Consider the following 27,047-nt stretch of genomic DNA (forward strand, 5'->3'; position numbering starts at 1 on the left):
ACAGAAACACTGACACATATTTTCTCAATTAATTGAATAATTGTTCACAAAAATTTCAGAAAACAACAAAACCTGTCAGTCACACCTTTACTAAAGCTCAAAGTAATGTCCAAAACTCAAAACTGTTGATTTAACCATCACATAAGACTAAAAACAGCAGCAAATCATCACTATTGACAGGCTGGAACTAGGGAATAATGAAATGATCAAAATATCAAGCGATGAATCAACTAATCATTGCAGCTCTAATGTTTTGTATCCTTTAATTAGTTAATATATATATATATATATCCACCATAGAATATCTAATAAGGACCATTAATGACCTCAGACATCTATTATTTACACCTGGAATCGTTCTTTCTGTTCTTTTTAAGTTTTCCAGTTAACAGCTGACAAATAAAGACAATATATGCATAGATTCTTTATCTTAACTGTTGAAGAACCAGACAGACACACGCTGGCAGTAATCATTAGAAATGATTCATAAACCAGAACAATCCTTTAACTTGTTTTCTGGCTGGGTGCCTACCTTTGGGCTCCATTTCCAGCTTTGTTCCTTCTTTATCAATTAATAAGTGTTTCTTTATAAATGGCAGGCCACCAAGTCCTTCATTAATGAGTAATAATGTCACAAAATCACACGTTTAATTTCCATTTCAAAAGGCGGCCCATCAGCCTGCATCTTTGTCAGCCTCTGAAGCTCCATGTCGTCCTCTCGGCTCTACCAACCCCAGTCCTTTTTTTTTTTTTTTTGTAATTCATCGCCTTTATACTCTGGAGGTAAGAACAAGGTCTTTCAGCCTCATTATGCCGAGCTTTCATCACACGTTCACTGACATCTTTAAAACATGTATCCTCTCTCTCTCTGCCTGCCTGCCCCCCCCCTGCGAGAGCCGATCGGTGCTACTCTTCATTTAGTTCAACAACACAAACACTCACCTGCCCCGACCCCCCCCCTCTTCTTCTTCTTCTTCTTCTTCTTCTCTTGTCATGTTATCTATTCATCAGCATTTACAGGCTCAAATGATGCCACACTCCTCGACTGTACACACTAGCAGGCCTTGATACCGGGACGATCTGCATTAATGATGCTCTTTTAAGGCCCGAGTCTATTTAGAATTCCTATCAGACGTCTACTGTAAGTCACCTCTGACTGCTGCTGTACCTTATCAGGCCCGAGGAGAGCCACGAGCATCGGCTCCCGTGATGGCACTTTATCTTTGAAATGTATATTTCATCGGTCGTGTTCGCTCCCCCTTTGCCCCCTTTTTGCCTGAGCGACCTGCGAGACCTCGACTCATCCTCACACACACAGCATCGCCAAGGCCCGACTGACTATTGGACAGGAACATCCGATCCGGTCGCTGCATCGGGAGAAGGGTTTTTTTTTAAATAAAAGCGCCCTACCTCTCGTCTCTGAGGGCGAGGGTTTCTTCGGGAGGTCTCCGAAACCGTTACCGTCCATTTTGTCTTTTTTCTCGCCGGATCTCGACAAGGAAGTCTCCATGTCCGACGTCCAGCGATCTGAAAGTCAAAGAAAACACAAAGAAGCAGCTGTTAGGAGAGGAAGTGTTCATTGGGGGATGAGATGAGAACAACCTGTAGAAGCACTGAGAGGACTGAGATGATGCTGCTGGAGCGTTCATGATCTGAATGAGATGAGAGCGCTGACAACAAAACACACCTTTTACCTTCTCTGAGTAAAGTTTCTGAATATTTAGAACATTTGAGCTTTTGCTTCATTTTATTTTACATTTATTAGAGACAAAAGATGTTCATTGTTATAAATACTTGTCACCTAAGAGTGAAGGTTTATTCTTGAAGAGGATGAAGTTTACTTAGTTGTCATAACCAAAGTTAAGTCATATGATAACAGGAGCTTGTATACATATATACATATATATTGTTGAATCATATATGACATATATATAAGTCATATATGAGGAAGGACAACTGAAAAGATACAGCTGAAAGTACCAGAAGAAGCTACTGAGTGGACCTTGAATTAAGATTTCTTTTAAAAATATAAATAAAAACGAACTACAAGAAAGCTAATTGGCTAGAATGATGTCATTTAATACTTTCTAGAAAAAAAAAGTGTTTTGCATCAACAGCTAAAAGCTTCATTTGGAGACTTTCTTGTAACCAAAAGGTCAAAAGGTCAAAACAATCAGTACATGAACACAAGAAACCAGGTTAGACAGGAAATCAGACTGTTTACCTGCACTGAAGTAATCTGATTACTGTATAATCTACATGCAGCAGGTCAGTTATCACGTCTTATTATTTCAACTGTTAATGATACAAGATGCTTTTCTTACTGAAAGGAGAAAGCATAAACAGAAGTTTAAATGGTTCAAATAAAATGATATTAAGTTTAGATGAACAGGCTGCAAAGGGAGGAATAAAAATAAACACCACAATGTGATGAATGTGAACATTTAGTGTGAACTGGAGGGAGTGTTGAGAGTGATGTGTGTGTTTCCATATGAGGTCGAGTTCACAATCCTGATGACTTGTAGTAAGAAAATGTTGCTGAGTCTGCAGCCACAGCAAAGATTTACATTTTTGAGAGAATCTGCAACTTTTTCTATCATTGATTGATTGTTTAAATCATTTTTAAAGCAAAAACACCAAACATCCTTTAATCTCAGCTTCTCAATGGTCCTGCTTCGCTGTTTTTCTTTGTTTTACATGATAGTAAATCAATCATTTTTAGAGTTTAGGTTTTTGAAAACCTCAACTTGCCCTTTAGGAAATGAAAACAGACATTTTCCACTATTTTTATGATATTTTAAAGACCAAACAACTAATTGACTGATAGAGAAAATCATCTGCATGTTACCCATTTATGAAAATAATCGAGTTATTTCTACTTGTAGAGGTTACTTCATGTTACTTTTACTTTCAGTCAAACTCTGGATGAAATGAACTTAAATAGCAGGAAACATCTGACTTGTATTTATTGATTTTTCCTTTCATCCTGATGCTCTGCTGTCACACAGACACTTTCCCTGTCAGAAGTCAAGTTTGTCTTTGACATTCATGGAAAACGATTCAGTGTTCTCCAGGAGGAGTCTAGCTGGAGGAAACCAGTTTTCTCCTAGTAAGAGCAGCATCGTGAGTCTCCACGCCGTGACTCTGCCACTTGTTTATGTTTGCTGAACCTGTGAGATTATCCTCGAGCGCCGGGCAAACATGTCAAGAGGATTTTGTCGTGAAAAGACAGCAGCTCGCCATGCGGGAGGCTTTCTGTCTTCCCCTGCGATTCATGACTCAATTTGCTTTCTGGCAGCGGGGACGTGGGGGTCGACGCGGGGGCTTTGGGGGTTAAAGGGGACGAGGGGGGGGGGGGGGGGGGGGTGAGGAGGCGGGGGACTTAGCTCACATGTCATCAAAGTTTATTTGACTATTGACCTTTCCGCCAGCACTATTCAGAAAGGGGTTTGTGGCTTGAATATTTAGAACAATACCACTTTATCTTCAAAGCTGAGATGGAAATGAAGAGACTCTTTATTCAGCCTCCATCATGTAACATAGAACATTTAGAAACCTGAACACTTTATAAAGGCTCAATGCCACATATTTAATCATAACAATACTGATAATAACCTTTATTCAAGAGCAAGTTTACAGTCAAGCTGAAACAATCTTGTTTAAACCTCTTATAAAGCAACAATTGCATAAATCTTAATAGTTTTAGCTTCTCAAATGTGAGAATTTGCTTAAACCTACAAATCAGTCATCTTAAAGTGTTGACCAAATACAGAAACCATCGATTAATTGATTAGTGATAACTGTAAAAGACAATATGCCAAACATTCTCTGGTTACAATCTGTTAAATGTGAGTATTTTCTGTGTTGTATAACTTTGTAAACTGAATATCTTTTTGGTTTTGGTGTTCTGGTCGGACAGAACAAGGACTTTGAGGATGTTATTTTGGGATCTGGGAAACATTGATTGAGATTATTCGCTATTTTCTGAACGTTTATAGATTAAACAATTTAGTAGCAACCTCACTTTACAGATACAAAAACACCTGAAGGCAATAAGATTATATATTCTCATAAGAGCACAAACAATACAAGAGAAAAATACTGTCAAATGGCAGTTTATTAGGTACAGCCAGCTAAAACTAACACAGATTAACTGTTTTAGGCTGCAGTTTGAACTGTAAATTTCTATTATTTTGGGTAGATTAAATATTAGAAACATCTCTCTCTATTCCATAATATCATTCAACATTTAAAAAATCTCCATGACATCTTAAATTTGGCTAATTCACAGTGTTTCATGGTTTATTAAACGTTTTTTTTTAAGTAAAGGCAGATTAATACATGCTGCTTACACTTTAAGAAGTAGCAATTAAGTAATTAAGTAATAATAAAACAATATAATATGCAGTAAATAATAATAAAACACTCTGAAAGCAGCCGTTCTGTATAATTAGTGCTTTCACTTTTAATTCTTAAGGTACATTTTGCTGATAAAACTTCACTTTTACTTGCAATGGAATATTTTTTACTTAAACATTTAATATTTCTTCCAGCACTGTGTAAAAGTGATTTGGGCACTTATGCAGACTTTAAACCAACATGTAAAACAGACTTAATGATTTTTTTTAAATTATTGAGTAATCTATCAATTATTTTCTTGATTAATTGATTAGTTGTTTGCTCTGGAATATGTCAGAAAATGGTGAAAAATATCAATCACTGTTTCCCAAAGCCAAAGATGTGGCCTAAAATGTCTTGTTTAGTCCTGACAAATAGTCAACAACCCAAAGATATTTAGTTTACTGTCATAGAGGACTAAAGAAACCAGAAAATACCGACGTTTAAGAGGCTTTTTGGCATTTTTTCTTGAAAATGGACTCAAAATGATCAGTCACTTATTAAAATAGTTGGCATTTGTTTATGTTTAAGTCGATCGACTAATTGTTGCAGCTCTCCTGACGTCACATTTACATAAGAAGGTGCATATCTGAATGAGTTTAGCTAGTTCAGTGTCTTTCAGTAGCACAGACGTGAGCTCAGAGTTTATATTTTTACGTTTTCAGGTGAAACTAGCCGCCTGTCTTTGGACACTTTGACCAGAACAGCTGTTAACAGACTCAACGGTTGTTTCAGGAACCAGAACTGTGACCTTCTGGTTACGGGACGGCTCCAGTAACCACCCGGCGGCTGTAGGTCACACACTTCGATGAACCAACAGTTCATTGAGTTTGTAATGACCAAACCTAGTTTACAGCCTCTTTAACAAAGCTGCGCTCCTGATTGACAGCTCTGCCTGGTGTCTTTATTGCTTCTGATGAATCAGTGTAACAGGTGTGAGAGGCCGGGAGTGAAGCCTCATGGGAAGACCCTCACCACACACACACACACACACACACACACACACAAAAGCCTCTTTAGTTGAGGTGATATATGAGGCACATAATGGCAGTCTTTCATGCTTGCAGTCCTCTGATCTGTCCTCGCAAATCATTATTAGTCAGGCTTAACATTTGCTGTTCACACATTTAGCAGCTTTGAGATAGGTGTTAGCTCTGCAGCCTCACAGAAGACTTAAACTACAGTATAACAGATGTTTTAAATACTCCTCAACATGTTAACTGCTGAGTGTTTTGTGAAGCAGGTGTGCTACTTTTCAAAATATCAGGTCAATCAATTTAAAAAAGGGCTTTTTTTTTGTTTGTTAGTTCTTTTTGTCACTTAACCCTGGAGGTATCTCCTCTTTATTTGTATTTGTTTCTTCTTCTTTAGTAGTTCCAACTAAACAGGGAGTTAGCATGTTAGCTTCTTATCTTTTGGCATAAAGACTGAAGATAGCTTTGCAGCCTAAAATACTGTAGTTATATTAACCTTATATTACATATATACAGTAATTCCAAAAAACATTAATTGGTGAGTGTTTTGTTTTTTACTACTTTAATACTACTTTTTGAATTAGCAAACAAGGAGTTAGCAAATTAGCTTGTCATCTAGTGGCTTAGAGCTAACTAGCATAGCCTCAGAAAAGCTTTGAACGACAGTATTTTCTATTTTTTGTTGCTTTTTAATTGCACAAATAGCCTGCTACTGGTTAACTTAGCAAAAAGGTTAGCAAGTTAACTTCTCATCTTGCAGCATGAAGATTAGTGTGTAAAATATCTTTACAGTACAGTAAAACATACTGGTCAGCTTTTTTTATTGTCCTGAAAATGTCAATTAGTGGGCGTTAAGCTAGCTTTTCATTTAGTAGCTCAGAGCTGATTAGCATAGAACCTTTTAGCGACAGTATTTTCAATTATTTTCTACTTTTTGTACCTTTTTAATAACACAAATACTGGTTGACTGGGTGAGTGTTTTGTGTCTTTTTAAAGCAAGTTTGCTACTTTTAAAAGAACAAATACTACAGGTTAGAATAGCAGAACACAAGCTAGCAAGTAATTCTTCATCTGGTGGCATCAAAATTAGTATTAGTTCTGCAGTCCCAGAAAAGCTTAACAACAATGAAGTTACAACCTACTGGTCATTTTTTTAATATAGTCCCTAAAATGATAATTAGTGAGTCTTTTTCTGTAGTGAGGAGTTGGAGTTAGCTTCTTGCCCACACACCCCTCAAACACAATCATCAAATTTGCATGACAAAACAGCAATGGGACTGATCTCAAATGGGGACAAGACTACAGAGAGTACAGAAAACAACCACTTAACAATAAAAACCCAGAGAAGTCATCATAGACTTTAGGAGACACTGTGAGGACCTCTCTCCTCTAAACATCAAAGGAGAAAAAGTGGAGAGGAACCCACATCACAGAAGACCTCACATAGACAATCAAGTCCTGGTCAAAAAGGCTCAACAGCAGCTTTACTTTCTCATGACATTTAGGGAAACCAACCTGTCTGTGAAGCTGCTCATGTCCTTCTACCACTGCTCTACAGAGAGGGCTCTGACATGCTATATTACAGTTTGGTATGCCAACTGTTCAGCAGCAGACAGGAGAGCTCTCCAGAGAATCATAAACACAGCCCAGAAAATAACTGGACTCCCCCTGCCCTCACTGGGAGACACCTTCAGATCAGCAGCCTTCTGAAGGATGCACCCCTATCATCATCTCCTCTCTCTGCTGTCATCTGGAAGACACTACAGAGCCTTATAGACCCGCATTTCCAGGCTCAAAAACAGCTTTTACCCCAGAGCCATCACTGAACTGAACTCCACCACCACCCTCCCAACACCGTCATAACACTCCACACCACAGCACTGACAACTGGGATAGTATTTCTATATATTGAGGAAATGTGCAATAATATCTACAAATATCTGTATATTACTATTCTATTCTATAGTCTAATCAAATGTTTCTACATATTCCCAAAAATATTGGATGTTTGAGTGAGTGTTTTGTTTTTTTAAGCTAGTTTGCTACCTTTTAATGTCACAAGTTAGCATGTTACACTAACTTTTTGTATTGTGGCGTCAAATGTGCAGCACCATAAAAGCTTCAAACACAGTAAATGTTCCTGAAAATGTTAACTGGTGAGTGTTTTATTTTTTTAAGCTAGTTTGCTACCTTTTAATATCACAAATTAGCATGTTACAGTAACTTTGTGTGTTGTGGCATCAAATACGCAGCGTCATAAAAGCTTCAAACACAGTACATGTTCCTGAAAATGTTAACTGGTGAGTGTTTTATTGTTTTTGTTGTGAGTGTGCTACCTTTTAGCAGCATAAATACTGTTAGTGGCTGAATTAGCAGGTGGTTAACTGCGGTTAGCATGGAAATTAAGTGTAAGTACACATTTAAGTAATATATTCCCAAATAATAGTAATTGGTGCATGTTTTCTACTCTGAAGTTTATATTTAGAGTATAAACCAGCTACTTCTCTCTAGTTTAGCACTGGTAGAAGTAATATTATCTACCAACTAGCAACTTTAGCCTATATCTTGTTGTGTAGCATTAGCTTGAGGTTAAAATGTTAACATACAAAAAAACATTGCTCCTAAATCAAGCTGAGGCCACAGACATGGTGACACAGTAGAGAGGCAACCTAAAAATCAGTGAATCTACTCGTAGGAGTAGCTAACAACCAGGTTAGCAAGTCAATAGCTCAGTTAGTGGTGTAATTAACCGTCACCTCCCACTGTTGACTGTAGGCTCCTTTTGAAAGGGAACACAATGATTCATTTGAGTATAATGGCTAACAAAGAGATCCTTACAATAAGGTTATTTAAAGGAACCACAACTTCAGAGTGACCCTCCCCCCCTTCTGCAGAGTCATTGTGCTGAAATCAATGACTGTTTGTTCTGCTGCTTCATCCTTTCTCTTCACTCGAGTCACTGCTTCTCTACTTCCAGTCACACCGAGAGGAACTGAAACTCTCATCAGACATCACATTTGTGGAGAGACACCCAAAATACTGCTTTATTTTTGCACAGATTCATGATTTCAATCATTTTTTTTAGCACAGTTATCTTAAATTATGACCTTCTTCTATTTACATTCTCATTCATTTGAATGTTTTTGCCCTTTGCAGACACTCCAGGGAAGCTGGTGATGCAGGATGCTGAATTGACCCTTAAATACACCCAAAAATGAAAGTAAGTCACCCCAAAACAACACCTTTGACACAGCGTAAATTAACTAAGGGTCCACAAACACTCAGCGACACACACAGGATACAGATTAATCCTCTGGAGGGGCCACGACTTCCAGAAATCAAACGACGGCCTGAGGCGAGTAGGGTATCCCCCCCCTACGTCAGGAAAACAAATGCCTCTGCCTTCCAGGTGTAGCTGGCTTACAAGAGTACAGTTTGGCTCATCACCGAATATTACCAGCAGCCACTACTGTCCCCCTGAATTATTAGAGCAGATCTTGTCAACCAAACAAATGACTCTGTCTCAATTCAAAAGGTCACAGCGTAGCAGAGTAAAATCACAGAGCACGCAGTCAATTCCTCAGCGCCGTACCCCCTTTCGAAGGGCCACTTGCTGGAATTTATGGTCGGACCCTGCACCTATTCTCCTTTGAATAATAGCTATCCCGTAAAAGAAGCCCAGGTCGGTGGCGAGTCTAAAATAGAATACAGCTTCGACCGAAGCGGGGGGGTTGTTTATTGTGCGAGTGGCGAATACACAAATAGAGGCTAACAGTGACATCTGAATTTATACCAACTTCCCAGACTTGTTCCTCTTGACTTCAAGAGAAGCAATGAGACACAAAATCCCCCCGATATGAAAGCTAAAAACAGAGCACAAGGGAGAGGAAGTATTCCCATGAGGCCAAACATGATAAAGCCTCTTGTTTGTTCCTTTCTTTACTATTCGTTAGACCATTTGTCCTTTACTTGAAAACAAACAAGAGGACACTGACGGGACAGAGAGGCGAGCAAACACAAGAGATTCTTTTCTGTTTACTTTTTACGCCCAAGCAACACGCTGAACTCTTAACTTTTTTCACTTTTTTCGGAGCTGGACAGGATATTCTCAGAGGAGAAACAGCCTCTGTGTCAGTGTTAGCAGCTTCACACCCCTCTGCCTGGATGTCCAATATCCTGTGGCTGATCTCCTCCTGCCCTCACCAACAGCAAACAGATGTGGCGGCTGAGTTCAGAGGAGAAATTCCCGGCTCCTCGAAATAGCTGAATGAATGAACGCCTCCTACCTGTGCACGAAAACAGACCCTGACCTCACTTTTTTTTTTTTTACAGTAGCAATACTTAAAGGAAGCTCAGTGTTTCCTGTGAGGCTTGTATGAATGCAGAGATGGCATCTGTGAACCTCAGCGTTCACTACTTGTGTTTTTAGTTGCTGGGCCATTTGGAAAGTTCTTCTTCTTCTTCTTCTTCATTCATGTTTTGTTTCACATTACAAGCAGAGAAAATGCACAACTTCCTAATAATGTCTTACTCTTTTTGACTGCAGCTACATTCATGCTGAAATTAATACTTGACTTATGAAGGAAAAATCCCAAACGTTCACTAATTTCAGCTTCTCAGATGTGATGATTTGTAGTTTTTTTCTGTTTTATTTCATTTTAAACTGAATATATTTGGGTTTTGGACTGTTGGTCGGACAAAACAAGTCATTTAAATGACGTCACAAATGGGCTCTGGGAACTTTTTTCACTCTTTTGTGTAGAGCTGCAACAATTAGTCAATAAGTCGCCAACTATTAAATGAATTGCCAAGTATTTTGATAATCGATTAATTGTTTTGAGAATTTTTTAAAGAAAAAAATGTCCAAATTCTCTGATTCCAGCTTCTTAAACATGAATATTTCCTGGTTTCTTTAGTTTCTATGACAGTAAACTGAATATCTTTGAGTTGTGGACAAAACAAGACATTTTAAGACGTTAACTTGGGTTTTAGGCAACACTGATCAACATGTTTCACCATTTTCTGACATTTTATGGACCAAACAACTAATCGATTAAACAAGAAAATAATCAACAGATTAATAGATAATGAAAATAATTATTTGTAGCCCAACCTTTGTGATATCTTGTCAATAAAATGTTAGCCCCTGCAGCCCTAATTCTGTCTAGTTTAGATGATTTAGTATATCTGTGGAGAACCGTTTCAACTGCAAAATAACCCAGAAAAAGACACAGTTTAATCCCTGCAGTGCAGCAAGACTCTAAATCTATTAACTCATCAGTTAAAAGACTCTTCTCTCTCAACCCTCGCTGACTTGTTGCCGTTTCTTGGAGTTATCAGTGACGTGCTGCCACATGTGTGTCTCTCCAGCTCTGCATGCCGACGGCATGAAGTCCGCGCTGACTGACCGCCGGCTTTGATCCCTGACCCTCGGCCAAATGGTCTGGCTACAGCACGGCCACTCGCTGTTTTACAGCCACAGTTTGGACCACTGACTTCCTCTCCGCTGCCTGGATGGACTCTTTTATTGATCATCCACACTTAGAGTAAGTCTTCCTTCTTCTTCACGTCTATTTATCCTGCAAAGGTTTTTTTATCACAGAAAGTCGCTGGTTTTATAAACATTTAATGTTTTTGATTGAATACGTTCTCGTCCTGGAGAAAGTGATGGAGATTTATGTTCATGTAGCAGCAGGTTTCAAATTAAAACAGTTTAGTAAAAGGTTTTAACAGATCCTGACTAAAGAAATGAGCCCTTAAATTTGATAAACTACACCCTCTCTACAAAATAACAGTAACTTTAAGCTCTCTCTTAAACTTCTCGAGTCTTCTCAGATACATTTACAGCCTCTGTGAGATAATTTCCAAGACTTACTGTCTCCACTGAGGCTCACACGACCACATATCACTACTCTGACTTATTCAAACTTGTGCTTTCCACACTTTCTGAACGCACGAGTGTCGAGAGGTATTAACCGTCCAGCATCATGACATGAGGGCCTGAATGAAGCATCCAGGGAAACTCCAGGCTGCTGCTGCTGCTGTGAGTCACAGCTGGCAGCTCGTGCCAACAGGGTGTGGACACAATAACTGCACAGCATAATAAAATAAAAAATATAAAAAATGGCTGAAGCTGAATCTGTACTTTAGTGTCATAAATGCAGAATCCTGTGTTGGAATGCGTTATATTTAACAGGTGTTCGTGTTATTGTGTCCACCTGCTGCGCATGTAACCTAAAGGACTGTATACATCACACATGTTACGTGTTTGTTTGCATGTACATTTAATCACGGACATGTCAGGTTAATGTCATTTATGACGTCAGATTTATGACCTGTTTAAAAAAAAAGCAGTTTTCAGGACTAAGATCACTTCATCTGTCTAGAAAAATCAAACTGTGAGACTAGAAACTGAACTCAAACAAAGAAAATGTGTCATAAATAAAACAAACACTAAGCTGCACTGAAGAGGAGAAATGGAATAAACAACTATTACAGAACCAGAATGAGATTAAAAGCCAATATATTGGATTTTTGCCGATATCCGATAATATTTTCCAGCTCATATTGGCTGATTGCTGATGCCGATATATGCACATATTCTTTCAAACTGATTATAGAGAACATCAGTCTGTCCTGTAGTAGAATTAACATATTATCATTATGGCCGACTGGCAGATACAGACATAGAATAAAAGGCTTTTCAAGATGTGCACATTCACTTAGCTTACATGTAAAACATGTCATATTAATTTTTATGTCACATTTTCAAACAAACTGTTTGATTCATCCTACTTTAACAGTCTTGGATGATTCTCTCCTGACAACTCAGGAAATTATGACCTATTTCACAATTTGTAAAGTAAATAAATGTGATGTCTGTGCACAAGTAAGCGAATTCTATAACTGACAGGGTTTTTTTTTCCGGTGGCGCCTGTTTCTCTTTATCGTCGTAATGATCTGGATGACTTGTTGAAGGAATGACCGACGCCGAGCAACCGTCGCAAACAGCAGCTCTGCTCTCCGTTTCAGACACTTCATACATGTCGCCGCCTCTTTCAGGCTTGACGCAAGAACCGTGATGGCGTCATTTTTTTGGATGGACACTGCGTCGAGCGTTTAGCCAACGGTTCTCGTCATGTCCGTCTACTTAAAGCGTCGTCTTATCGGCCTCACGTATCAGCAGAAATGTTCATTTTGGGACGATGCTGATATTTCATTTCAAAGCCTTTATCAGCCGATACCGATGATGGCGGTTTAGGCGATTTAGACACTTGAGTTTCTGAGTCTTGACTTTCAATTTTGAGGTATTTGTCCTTTTTACTCCACTACATTCATCAGACAGTCATAGTGAGAAGTGATGCATCATTATAGATTAAACTATAAGATTATTTAAAGTAGTTAAACTTCACTTCACTAAAACACTGCTTTTAATAAAAATCCAATAATATAATTGTATAATAACTCTCTAAATGATGCCATAATGAGTATTTTTATGGTGCTTTTGATACTTGGGATCCAGTAGAGAAATAAACATATAAAAATGGGGAAAACTGAAGGTAAATCAAAATTAAATTAAATCCATGTACAGATACAGTAAGTACAGAACAAACTGTACAACATATTGAAATAAGAAGCTATAAGTTGATGGGTACTTGGGATTTATACTGTAGTATTTCTACGTTTTACTGCATTAAAGGATCTGAGTACTTGTTGTCCTACTGGTTGAAGTGGTGGAGTTGAAAGTCAGAATGAATGTGTCCAGCTGTCAAACAGCAGCGGGGCCGCTCTTACCTGAAAGCAGAGCTAATAGCCACTGACACAGTGGAAAACCTGCCGAGGCCCCCGTCACTAACAGTGTGTCACCGACCTCCAGGGGCCCCCCGGGGATGAAATCTGTCCCCGGCCCCCTTCCTGGAGGGAGGAGGGAAAAAAAAAAAAAGAAGCGGGGGGCCTCCGGGGGCCGGACAGATTCCTCCTGACCTCAAGGTCTGATTGTGCTCACGGAAAGACGCGGCCAGGGGGGATTGATTGCTAAAGAATACCACATGGCTCCGCCGGGACGCCACATGTTAAAAAATTTTGGGGAAGAAGAAAAAGAAAACAACAAAGCGAACGGGTTTGTTGGTCCGCCTGGTTGATGATTCTGTGGTTTGGCAGCATTTCAGAGCTTGTTTTCGCTTTCACTACTTGTCATACTATTAAAGGCTCGAGACTCTTCTTCTTCTTCTTCTGCGCCGCATGCAGCGATCATTGAAACACAGCAAAGCTATCAGATGTAACCAAACCAACCAAAGAGATGATCTGTCCCTCCGCAGAAAGCCAAACACTTCTCTGAGATCATTTGTTTCATGACGTGTCAGAATGTCTCTTCTCACAGCATGGGGCGTCCTTCACATCCGCCCTTCAGATTCACACACACACACACACATTTATATATATGTATGTGTCTGTATATATATATATATATATATATATATATATATATATATATTCATCCACTCCTCGTCTCAGCGGCTGTCAGGCCTGATCGTGGCGTTATCGCCGTCCCTTCAGGAGTTAATTAACAGACGCATCAAAGCAGCTCCCGAAGATCTCCGGGTACACAGCAAAGAGGAAGAACTACAGGCCCCCAGCGGCCCCTGGACCTTTGATTTCTGATGTCTCTTGGTCTGTGTGTGTGTGTGTGCGTGTGTTTCAGAGTGTGTGTGTGTGATGGCGTTGCATTAAACACGGCTCTGTTTTCATCATGTGTAATTGCTGCTGCCTGATAGCTGCTTTCCTCTGTCGGAGGAAGTTTCTCATGTTGTCTAAGATCTGGCAGAAAAAGTGACCACAGTCTCAGAGCAACTCACAAAATAAATGTTTGCAGAGAGAGAGAGTGTGTGTGTGTGTGTGTGTGTGTATTACACACTATTTTACAATGTATGATTTAACTCTAATTCACTTTATCTGAGCAATCTGTCTCCATGTGTCCAATACTTTCAAAATAATCAGAGCCCATTTTAACTGTTGGACCTGTTTGCCAGTGATTATCAGGGGTCAGTGAGAAAAGCAAACAGTGGTAATCCACTTAAACATAAAACCATAACGGCTGTAACACAAACACACCGGAGGAAGTGTGGTGGGACTGTTTCTGCACACACTCACACACGTTATAAAACAGTTATTTCAGTCTTAGATGGAAGATGATGAGTCGGCCTTTAGGAATGTAACTAACATAGACAACCGATCCGTTAACCATTAAAACCACTGACAGGTGACGTGAACAACATTGATTATCTTGTTATTATGGCACCTGTCATGAGGTGGGATATATTAGGCAGCAAGAGAACAGTCTGTTCTTGAAGTTGATGTGTTGGAAGCAGGAAAACTGGGCAGCGTAAGGATGTGAGGCTTTAACAAGGGCCAAACTGATGGTTAGACGACTGGGTCAGAACATCCAGAACAGATTATGGTCTCCCAGTATGCAGTGGTCAGCACCTACCAAGAAGGACAACCGGTGACAGGGTCAGGGGCGCCCAAGACTCACTGATGCATGTGGGGAGTGAAGGCTAGACTGTCTGGTCTGATCCCTCAGAAGAGCTTCTGTAGCACAAATGGCTGAAAAAGTTAATGCTGACTATGACAGACGGTGTCAGACCACAGAGCCGAAAGCACCTACAAAGGATACATGAGTGTAAGAACTGAACCACGGAGCGATGGAAGACGGCGGCCTGGTCTGATGAATCATGTTTTTCTTTTACATCATGTGAGACGGCACCAGGATGCATTATGGGAAGAAGGCCGGCGGAGGCGGTGTGATACTCTGAGCAATGATCTGCTGGGAAACCTTCTGGCGTTCATGTGGATGTTACTCTGACATGAATCACCTACCTAAACACTGATGCAGACCAAGTTCACTCCTTCATAGCAACAGTATTCCCTGATCTCCCTGACAACACTGCAAACTGTTCAGGAATGGTTTGAGGAACACGACAAAGAGTTCAAGGTGTTGCTTTGGCCTCTAAACTCCCCAGATCTCGATCCGATCGAGCATCGGTGGGATGTGCTGGAAAAACAAGTCTGATCCACGGAGGCTCCACCTCACAACTTACAGGACTTAAAGGATCTGCTGCTCACGTCTCGGTGCCAGAAACCAGAGGAACCTTCAGTCCTGCATCGACGGGTCAGAACTGATTTAACAGCACGATATTAGTCAATTAATCTGTCTGTGTTTTTTCAATTAATCAACTAATCATTTAGTTTATAAAATGTAAGAAAAGTGACGACTTCAAATGTCTTGTTTTGTCTGATCAACAATCCAAAAAAAGAAAAAGAAAAACAGCAAATCCTCACATTTAAGAGCACAAAACCAAAGAATTATGGATCATTTTTTTGCTGAACTATTTCTTACATCAGTTATCACAACTGAGTCTCAGGTCAACTCGGCCAACAAATTCAGAGGAGTAAAGAGCAGGTTTAAGGGAAAAATGATAGACTTTTAACATCATCTTTTCTGCTAAAACTGTCTTTAAAGAGAACAGGTTTAATTTTGACATCCAGCAGTAAATTAAATCTTTAAAAAGTTGTCCTGCAGTTGCATTTTTATTATAATACAGAGGAAAGAAAACTAAAAAAAACACATAAATCCAGTTGAAGCTGACAAACAGAAGATTGTATCTAATAATTTATGAGACGCTCTCATCTGTCATTGCTCCACTTGTTCCTAGAAATAAAAGTATTTAAACATGTTTGGAGGGTTTTTGTGGTAAATGTTAAAAGACACGGGAGCCTCCCCCCCCCCCCCCCCCCGGGTTTTAGTGGATTTACTCCCCTGCTTGTGTAAAGCCACTGATGCTTCTTTTCTTCCACAAAACCCACAAGGAACAACTGCCCCCGGGGCCACATGGCATAATTGGTGTGGACTTGTTGTTTTGTGGGATAAGAGACTTTTGAGTCCTCACAGCGGGGGCTTTTTTTTTTTTTTTAACTCACTTCCAATTCACATTTATCATGACCTGCAACTGCCTTTCTTTCTTTCTTTCTTTCCTCCTGTTTTTCTTTCTGCACCAAATCCAGCATCTCCCTGCATCATTAAACCCTCCACAGATTCGCCAGAGAATCAGAGCTGCGATCAGTAATGACGGCGGGCAAACGGGACGCGGGGGTTGGAAGGAAAAATGTGTGAAAATGACAGCGGAGGGGAATGCGCTCGGAGGCAGGATGAAAGTGACATCCCCATCACAGGTTTGGGAAGCCCCCATGTCATCCTGAATAATGTGAAGGGCCCCCATTATTTCTCCACATCTTTTCAGTCCCCCCCCCCCCTCCCTCTACCCTCCTCTTGCTCCCTGACTGCTGGAACTCTTCATTCTGCACAATAGCAAATGCACTAAAACTTTTCTTCTGATGCAAATGAATGCAACCGACCATTTAGCATTAAAAAAAAAAAAAAAAAAATCCACTCTGGAGGGACGAGGGGGAACGAGCCCCCGACACAATCAGGAAGATTTTTCTTTCTCAGATTTGTTTTAATTATTATTACTCAGATTTAATCTGTGTGGGGCCTTTTTTTTCCTGCAGATTTAATCAATTAAAGGCTCTAATCTTAATGATAATGAGAGGAAATCAATGCAAGCTGTAGGTGATAAAAACCTGACTTCTTCTGCAAAAAACTCACAACTTTTAACAGCTTTTTTCCAACTCAAACACCTTTAAATTAATTTATTTTAAAAGGGTTAAAAAATTATGTTAATTTTAAGAAAAGATGCAAAAAGATACAAAAGAAAAATCTGGAGGGAAAAAGAAACTTTCCTTAATCTTTGGACAACTTTAAAATCACCTTGAAAGCAGGTTTTACTAGAGAGAATCTTCAATATATAACCTTTAAATATTTCATACATGAGTATGACCTAAAAATCATCTTTAAAGTGCCAATAAAATGTCTTATAATGATGATATTCAGTTAAACAATGAGGGAAAATATAATGAAGATTTGGAGAATATTGTAAAGATACTAAGAGAGATTTTAAAATAGTGAGACTTAAATGAATATTTGATATTATACAGAATAAAGAGCAACACCGTAAAGTACAAGAGCCCTAAAATAATTAGAACCAGTTGTTTCAGTGTGTTTTCGTGCTTTCTTCTTGTATTTTATCGCCACTAAAAGCAACATTTTCCAAACTCACACCGTGGTTCAGACTCTCAGACTGTTTTCCACGAGCACATGGCCAAAAAACTCACCCAACTGTCTCCTCTCCTCGTCCCGAGCGAGACTCCTGCAGCCTCCTTCTCCTTCTCCTTCTCCTTCTCCTCTCTCTTTTACTCAAGTCAAACTTTTTCTCTCAGTCAGAAAGGAAGAAAATAAAAAATAAAAAAAAAACCACCACGCAGATATTCCCCCAACATGAAATCCCATCTACAGGAAGACGCACGGAGCGGTCTGCGCCCTCAGCATGGCTTCAAAACAACAAGAAGAGGAAAAAAGTTCACTTCTTCTCTGCGTTTCTCCGCATCAAGGATCCATGCAGCTGCAGCTGCAGCTCAAACAACAGCACAAGTCACTTTTACACAAGTGCAGAAACGCAACTTTTCTTTCTTTTTTGTTGTTTTTTTTGTTGTTGTTGTTGTTGAACCGTGGGATGTTTCATCTGGATGCTGCGGAGCTTTGGAGACTCCAGGATGCGCTGTTTTCTCACCGCGCCCACCGCTCTACACTTTACTTTACTTCCCCCCTCCCCCCCCTCCCTCCCTCTGACTCCCCCCATCCTCCCTCCCTCCTCTCTCTCTCTCTCTCTCTCTCTCTCTCTCTCTTTCAGCTTTCAGTCGGGACCGACCGGCTTCACCGCTGATATATGAAGGATGTCCGACAATGGAAATACATATCAATCAATATATTTCATCAATAATCCATAATAGGTTAGTGTTCAAAGATCAATTAAAGATTGATTATCTGTCACTGACACGGTCTCGAAGTTGGAAAAAAAATCTATAACAATCCTAATAAAGTCTTCTCGTGCAGCCATCAGTCGTCACTGATAGTTAATCGATGATCGGTTATTGGAAATATTGGTCCTCCTCTTAATCTTTGCACCATTTTTATTTCTATCTATGGTTTTGTGTCTGTTTTAATGTTTAGAAAAAATAGTAAAAGATAGTAAAATGCTCTCATTCGACCAGTCTGTTCAATAAAGGATCAAAAATATTGATTATCGTTTAGTTATCAGCTGTTTTCTTCTTCTTCTCCTTTTTCTGAAATGAGACGTTTATTTCTAAATATATGTCGAGGAATCATGATTCTTATAATTATTTCTCTCTATATGCAGAGTTTATTGTTAGTTTATCAACTGAGTCATACTGAAGAAATTATCTTTAATCACTGAATAATAAATAAAGATGAACAAAGGTTTAAAGATGATTGAAGATATAAATTAATTCAGCATAACTGAGAATATAATTATATAAAAACAAGATCAGTAAAGTACAAAAAGACCAGAAAATGTCATAAATATTAATCATGACACTATATAATCTCAGATTAAATATATTTGGGGAATAAACTGTGAATTCAGGAGATTAAATGTTTCAAAGCACTTCAACTTTTTGATATCATTTAATTTCTGAGTAATTATAAGAAAATATAAAGATTTTAATGAATTTATTTTAAAATATCACAAAAGGAGCATTAAAACGTCTCAACCAGTGTTTTTTTTCTCTAACGTTGCGTCCTGTTCTGTTCATATTTAACATCAGTATTTTAACATAAAGTGACTTTAATTCCAGGTTCATTAAACTGTTAAATGTGATTTACTGTTTTAGTTTAGAGGTTCATCTGCTGAGATGAGTTAAAGACGCTTCGCAGCCTGAACTTTCATTTCACATGAAACACTGACATCTAGTGGCGGGAAGAAGTTACTGCACCAACATCTCACACTTCAACTAGGTTCTTATAGTGATAAAAACTATAATAATGATAAAATATACGTGTTGTTTTGCTAAATAAATACATGAATGAACAGATTATTAGCTCCAAATCAATTTATAGGATGTTTTATTTATTTGTGTGATTTTCTCAGGCACCAAATTACATCAGATTGAATTTTAATATTATGACGTAGACTGTTTTTATTTGTTTTTTACAGGTTTTTGAGCATCAAGCAGCTCACTATCAGTAAACTTTGACCATTAGATTGAAGGTTTATTCTTCATTTCTTCTTGTTTGTACTGCAGCTGATTCATCTTTAACCTTCATCTACCAACATGTTAAACATACAACCGACTGAATAAACTAGTAAGAAACAACCAGCATAGCAAAATGTTAACTTATTGATTCTCAAAGCATTATTAGTTATATAATTAATGTCATCTGAGAAAAAACTGATTATTATTATTTTAGGAAAGTTACAGTTAATTTGCATATTGTGTAAAATCAAACTACAAACTTTTCTTTAATACAAACTGCAGCTTTTATCATAAATACAATCTGTCCACAAAGCCTTCAGAATGACTGACAGACTTCCTCTGATAGTGTGTGATACTTTAAATTAAGACCCACAGCAAAAAAAAGCAAAAGCACTAATTAAACCAGAAACAGAGAACAATGATATGAAGTCATTAGGTACAAACTGATTTACAAAGTCATTAAAAATTAAAACGACAGAATAAAGCAGCTGTGACATGTGACAGGAAGTCGTCCGGCACCAAATAAACATCTTTTTAAAAAGTATGTCTTTGTTTTTTTTGTTAATCTAATGTGATATTTTTCTTTGAGCATGAACTCAAAGTTTTCAATCTGCACTTCTGTATCTACATACTGTATTCTGTCACTGATGTTGATATAATTTATAGCTTTAACACAGCCGGTTATGGTCGGAGTAATGTTTATTATAGATTTATTAACATGAAAATCCTCTCTAGTCACTGTAGTGGTAGCAGAACTTTACTGAAGCTTTCTGCATCACGTTTAAGAATATTAGCTTAAAAATCATCAAATGTAAACAGAAGTGGATCAAACTCTGTTCATTTAGCACCTTTAATAAGGTTTGTGTAGCTTTAACTGTTACAGGTGAGATTAACTAGACAGTCAAATATAAACTAATGTAAACAAAAATCTACATCACAAATATAACCAGAGATATGAGACTAACTACTGTTTATACAGGTGAAGATAAAAAACAGTTCAAAGCCTCAAAACTTTATTTCAAAATCTAGTTCAGATCCCAAAGTTTTAAAAAATATATTAAATATGTCAGGCTGAATATTTTCATCTGATGCAATGAAACAAACTTTTAAAACTCTTTGTTTTGGATTTTAATGCTTCATGGGAAACTGTGATGGTCATTTATAGACTGAATATTAAAATATGGATGTTTTATAGATGTAATGATTCATTAACTGATCTGTAATAAACATTATTGTCAGTTGCAGCCCAGTTTGTTTGCAGTAATTAATATTGATCAGATTTCATAAAATATCAGAATATCAGCAATAAGAATTCAAAAGACAAAGACGAATAAATCAATAAATAAACAAAACAAACTTAAAAATAAGAAGATCTAACATGGAAATGGTAATTTAAAACAATTTTCAAATGTAATATGAACAGGGGACCTTAAACTTTAAGATTTTGGTTGTTTTTCCTAAAATTATAAGTTTTTCATATATGACACAAGAACTTAATAAGTAAATATAAGGAGGATCAATATCTTTACACTTACTGGCTGCTGTTCTACTGTAGATATTCTGATAATGAAATATACTAATATGTACAATATATACAAAGCATTTTATAGGAAACAACTGTAATGTGTTTTATATCTCTTTCTCCACTGAACACAAAGACAAACTGGTTTTACATTCTGTTTGTATATTTTATATTTCACAATAATTATTGATAAGGTGAAGTCTTAATTAAAGGACGTGATGATTAGGTTTAGAAAATCTTTGCGATGTACTTATTGTTGAGAGCAGAACACATGTAGAAGAAATAATAAAGTTAAAGTCTTCTCAGATGATTTGATGCATTTTGGCGCCACCTGCTGGTCTGATGTGAAAATATAATCTTCTAATTTTTGAACTTTGTAACCAACACAAACTCAAGCAGACATCAGTCCAACAGATCTTATTAAATTACACATTTATCCAAATTAATTGAAGCAAAAATTATTTCTTTTCATGACTCTCTGCAGTCTTGAGTTTGATTTTACATTAATCTAATTAATAATTATTAAATAACGTCATGTAAACATCACAGAACCACAATTAAAGAAGACACATGTATCATTAAATGTATCAACATAAATCACTGAGTTTATTCATCTGTATGAAAGTAAAGGACATTAAACACTAATTTTCTTCTGAAAAAAGCACTTTTTCTACTAAAATCTGCATTATAAAACTCTTTTATTCTACATGGTTCCCAAACATATTGAAAAGTTATTAACAAACAGAGTATTTAGATGTTCTTTGTGTGCCAAACATGTTCAAAATGTTCTTTTCAGTAGTTCAAGAAATAATGTTGTTTTTAACAGATAATTTCTTGCAGCTTGCAGTCGTTTTTAGAAATACTTCCAACCGCAAAATGAGGTAATTTCAAGACAAACAAGGGTTAGATTTTAAGAAATGCAATGTGTTTTGGACAGTAACTCAACTTGTTCTTTTGGTTTTTTCGAGTCACAAATCATGAAATAATGTGCTAAATGTGAAGCTTAGTGAAAGGACCATCTGCAGCTTGATGTGCGACTGTGGCCGCGCAGCTCAAGGTCACGATGATGAAATGACTGAAATTAAATGAAAATAAAACACGGAAGTTACATTATAACTGTTAAAAAAACGATGGTATCACTTGTACTGCTGCCATATGGAAATAATCTTCCCTCCGAGCAATAATAATATTGAATATCTTTTAAAACTGTTGCGTGAGAAATCTTTTCCCTCATCTTGCCATCTGATACTGATGACTTCCACAGAGCTGCGGCCGCTCCGCTCGTGAGACGTTACTGTGTTCGTTTCTGTCCCCAGTGTGGGAAAAACTGGGAAATCTGCCTTATTAGAGTTTTATATTCGAGTGCGTCAGAGAGGCTGGAGACAAAGTTCACAGCTTCAGTCCTTCAGCAGCCACGCAACGCTGTCAGAGTGCCCCTGAGCAAGGCACCGAGCATGTCAGATATGACTTTATATACATGAACTTTGATCTTCAGGGTGTTTCAGGAGTTATATTGTCATAAAATGTTGTTTTTAAAGTTTAAACAAATATTTCCTTCTTCTGAATCAAACATCTCAATAATCAGCTTCATTCTTCCCTCTGATTTATCTGTATTCATGTAAAATTACATTATCCACTCTTTTGTTTCAGCCCATATATATAAAAAATATTTTTTGTCTAAGTTTTATTATCTGCCTGTATTGTTTTATATTTTTTATTGCATTTGTCCTCATGTGGGACAGCAGGGAACCTGCTGGAAAACAGTTTCTGAACTGAGTCAGACTCACAGCTGGTAATACTTTCTGCTGATTTTTTTTTTTTTTTTTCTGCTAAAAATAAAATTAAAATGAAATTTTGTCAGAGCGCTGTAAAACATCATACAGGAATTTAGCAGCATCTGCGGCTCCTCTCGGCTTTACGGAGCTTTATAGTGAGTTTCAGCTCGTTGTTTATCTGTCCGGCTGCAACTTTACTGTTCTGGTTCACTCTCAGCATCTCTGAAAGAAGAGAAAAGCTGTAAAAATCCACTGTACACTACCTGCTCAGCACCAAAACAAACAGACACAGTTAGCTGTAGACTAGCTGGTGAACATAGTGGAGCATTTAGCAGCTAAAGAGCCAGATATTTCCCTCAGGTGAAGAAAATATACATGATGGAAACTTGCTGTTTGTCTTTATTTTAGGACAAATGAAGAACTGAGAAAAATGGAAATCAAGTGTGACTGAAGAGATGTTATCTTATCTCAGTTGGTTTTATATTTCCACGAGACAATTTTAAACTAATTATTCAACTTAAATTCAGTTAACTCACATGTGAAGGCAGCAGGGGAACTTAGGTTTCTAAGCTGAAACAGCTCAAAATGTATCACAGTTTTCTGATGGATTTCTGTTTGTATTATTGTTGAACATTCAAAGACTCAGAAGGACGTCGTTGCTCTTTGATGGTGACGAATTGACCCCTAATATAAGATAAAAGTTTATTGATCCCCGAGCAGAAAATTCACATTACAGCAGCAAAGAAGGAGGTAGGAAATGTAAAAAAAGAAAAATGACTAATTAAAGCAAGATAAATAAAGTAAAAATTTAAAGAACAAACCATCAAACACTCAGAAATGCAAAATTTTTGCATATTTTTTTTGCATTTTGCATCTAAAATTGTGCTCACATACTGAAGATTTAATAAAAGATTTGTTCAAAATAAGTAAAATAACAAGGAGGCAAAGTAAAATACAATGGCAACATGAAAATACAAATAAAACACAATATGAGAATAATAATAAAACTGCAGCAACTTATTCAGAGGACGTCATGAAGAAGCTTCTCTTATCTTGAGCTGTAATAGTTGAAATAAAAGTGCTGGCAGTAAACATGGCGGCGTACCTGGCGGCGTGTTGTACCTGTGTGACCGATCTAAACTGTTCAAGGTCTTATTTTTGACTCAGTCCACATCTGTGCCGCCTCGGTCTCAGCTGTGACTCGTCTGCTTTAGTCTTCAGTAAGTCTGTCTCAGGAAAAACACATGTTAGACGACCTCTTGACCTTTAATATCCGCAGAGTTTATTTGGTAGGTCCTCCCCCCTCCCTCTTCTCCTGCCTCTCCTCCCCTCCTCCGATGCGTATTAAATCAGATATGCTGGATGCAGGAACAACGCCCCCCCCCCCCTCCGCCCGCCACCTCTTACTTAACCCCCCGTGACCTCAGGTTTTCCTAAATAAATCGATTTAGACCTGAGTCTCCTCTGTGTTTGCTATGACTGACCAGGAGGCTCTATTGACCTTAATACAGGGGAGCAGATTAATATACAGCCTCCATCCCGACAGCTTTAGTGTTGTTTCACATGGGTCGGGTGACGACATCAGTGTCAAAAAAACAGGGAGAAAAGGGCTACGTGTGAAAGAGGTTGAACAGCGACGTTCTTTGAATACGGTTCAAAGGCAGATACCGAGGCCGCAGGTCGGTCTTCATTAACAGCGAGCGCTCCGGAGGTCAAGGTTGATGACAGGCCTGCTTTGTTCTGACTGTAGATCAACGCCAAAGCTCTGCTCTGTCTGGAATCAGAGAGAGGAGGGAGGGAGGGGGAAGCTTTCCCATGTTTGTGCTATCCAGAAAAGATTTTAGTGTCCAGTTTGAGACAAATCACATCACTGTTTCCTTTTTAAACAAGGCGTAGACGGTGAGCAGCAGAGCTGTGAAAGTAAAAGACTAAAAATAAAAACAAGTGAGTGATTCTGCTCGTTATTCAAAACCAAACTGTAATCCTGACCAGTCATCATGAAGTAAATGTAGAAATGTCATGCTAACATGCTCACAAAATGTTAGCATGCTGATGATTAGCAGGTATCATTATTTAGATTTATACATGTAGATATGCAGCTGCTGTATTGTAGTATATTCTACAGCATCATAACTCACTGAATCAATCAATCAATCAATCAATTTTCCTGCAGTTCGTCATAAAATACTAAACATTTATTTGTAATACAGAGTACCAAAATACTTCTGTTTGATGCAAAGTAACAGTACAGACTAATATTACTACAATAAATTAAATGTAGAGATGTTATGCTAACATGCTAAAGATAACATTGTTAGCATGCTGATGATTAGCAAGTATCGTTATTTATATTTATACACGTAGATATGCAGCTGCTGTATTGTAGTATATTGTACGGTATCATAACTCACTAAATCAATCAATCAATCAATCAGTTTTCCTGCAGTTTGTCATAAAATACTGAACATTTATGTGTAATACAGAATACCAAAATACTTCTGTTTAATGTAAAGTAACAGTATAGACTAATATTACTACAATAAATTAAAGTTGAGCCTGTGTTTTGTAATTATTTACAAGTATTTTCTGTTTTTATACTGCGTTATAATATGGCTTCTATAATGATTGAAAAGTAGAGGATAGAGTCTATTTTATTTCTTTTAATTTTAACTATTATAATCTCAAATGTCACATTTCCTCTGCTATTTACATAAATGATGCGTACAGTCAGTGACGTCATCAGCTGGTGGACGTAGTTCCAGTGTAACAGCGACACGTTCTGCTCAATCAATTCACTCAAAAATTCACAATATAAATATTTAGCTACTTACCTTTGCTTCTAGTGATAATAGTACATTAAACCCAACATATTGGTGACAGTAGAGTGTTGTGAAATAACTGCTAACCCCATGACATTATTCCTTGTTTCTGTAGAACTTCATTTAGTGTGTTAACATGCTAACATTTGCTATTAACTGAGAGGAATGTCATTAGTTTTGCAGGTGTTTGGTCATAAAATAAAGTTTTAGACAAGTTTAAACTTTGACCTCATGGTGGCGCTAGATGAAAAGTCAGAGGATTTATTTCTCTGAATGAGTAAAACGTTTGACATGCTGGTGGTGCTTGATAAATAGTTTTTGGAATATGTCTCCTGGGTAACAAGAGTGTTTGAACCACATTTCACAGCAATTCCATTTAATAGTTGTCAAGAAATCAAAATTACGGACCAACATGGCTGGAAATACTCGTCTTCATGAGTCAATTAAGTTTCCCCAAGTTGACAGTTGAGCATTCAGGTGGCCTTCATCATCTCTTTAAGTCAGGAAATATGTCTTACTCACCAGGTGTTTGCGTTCAGGTGATTCATCACATGAACAACAGATATATTGATGTAAATATCCGTAACGTGGTATTTAGTAAACTGTACCTGTTGTCTTTCTTGAGTTAAAGTAAACTTTTCCCAGTTTTTACACTTTTTTACACCATAAACTTGGAGATGTTGCACTTTTCAAGCTGACAAGAGGCTCCTGAACACACCATTAGTTGTGGTGTCTGTCTCACTGAGGGAGGATCAGCAGGTTCAGTCTGACCTCCAGATCCTCCGAAGGACACAAAAGGAGACAATTCTACGTCTTCCCAGTTTCTCGGGGGGGGGGGGTTTGTCTTGTTGTTTTAATAGAAATCTGTCTAGACATTTACTACAAACTGCTTTAAGTCTTGCCTTCATCATTAATCCCCATTTGTGTCATGCAGTGATTGGTTACTATATTTATCTAATTCTTCATGATACAAAGGTAAAAAAAAAGGGTGTTTTTTTCTGCATCTACAAGCGGCTTCGGCTTCACTGAGAACACTTCACTCTTTTTCAATTAAAAATAAATGATTGCAGTGTTCGTTCCTCCATTAACTAGCAGGGGACGAGATTTTGAATCCCGTGTTTGACACTAATAGTTTGACAATCTGCCCTCCGCCTCCGTCATCCATTCATCGAAACCAGCAGCCCCAAAAGTTCCCATGCTGTGTAGGGTGCCGCTTGTATGTAAATGCGTGTGTGTTTGTCTGCTGGCTCTCGGCCAAGTGAAATCTGTCAGTCTTTTAGAGACCCATCAGCCTCTGTCCGGGCGGGACAATAACGTCGACACAAGACTCCCCTGCCGTCTCCGCCTGTCTCGCTGTCTGACTAACTGATGACACAGATTCATTCACACCCAG

The 27,047-nt window shown here is 38.0% G+C and overlaps 1 protein-coding gene and 1 long non-coding RNA gene across 2 annotated transcripts in view; one reads left to right on the forward strand and one right to left on the reverse strand.

The window, feature by feature from the left end:
- LOC137177115 (zinc finger protein GLI2-like) overlaps positions 1–18,057 on the reverse strand; it is a 102,451-nt gene extending 84,394 nt beyond the window's left edge. Inside the window, exons 1-2 of the mRNA XM_067583239.1 lie at positions 17,601–18,057; positions 1,411–1,527 (exon numbers count right to left, since the gene is read on the reverse strand). Coding sequence (XP_067439340.1) covers positions 1,411–1,510 — 100 coding nt within the window. The 5' untranslated portion in view covers positions 1,511–1,527; positions 17,601–18,057. The remainder of the gene's footprint in view (positions 1–1,410; positions 1,528–17,600) is intronic.
- The window catches only part of LOC137177117 (uncharacterized), a 121,485-nt gene continuing 100,227 nt past the window's right edge, over positions 5,790–27,047 (forward strand). The window contains exons 1-3 of the long non-coding RNA XR_010925970.1: positions 5,790–7,672; positions 8,529–8,592; positions 10,743–10,918. This is a non-coding gene — a long non-coding RNA (uncharacterized lncRNA). The remainder of the gene's footprint in view (positions 7,673–8,528; positions 8,593–10,742; positions 10,919–27,047) is intronic.

This window comes from Thunnus thynnus, chromosome 24, assembly GCF_963924715.1.
Source record: "Thunnus thynnus chromosome 24, fThuThy2.1, whole genome shotgun sequence".
NCBI lineage: Eukaryota > Metazoa > Chordata > Actinopteri > Scombriformes > Scombridae > Thunnus > Thunnus thynnus.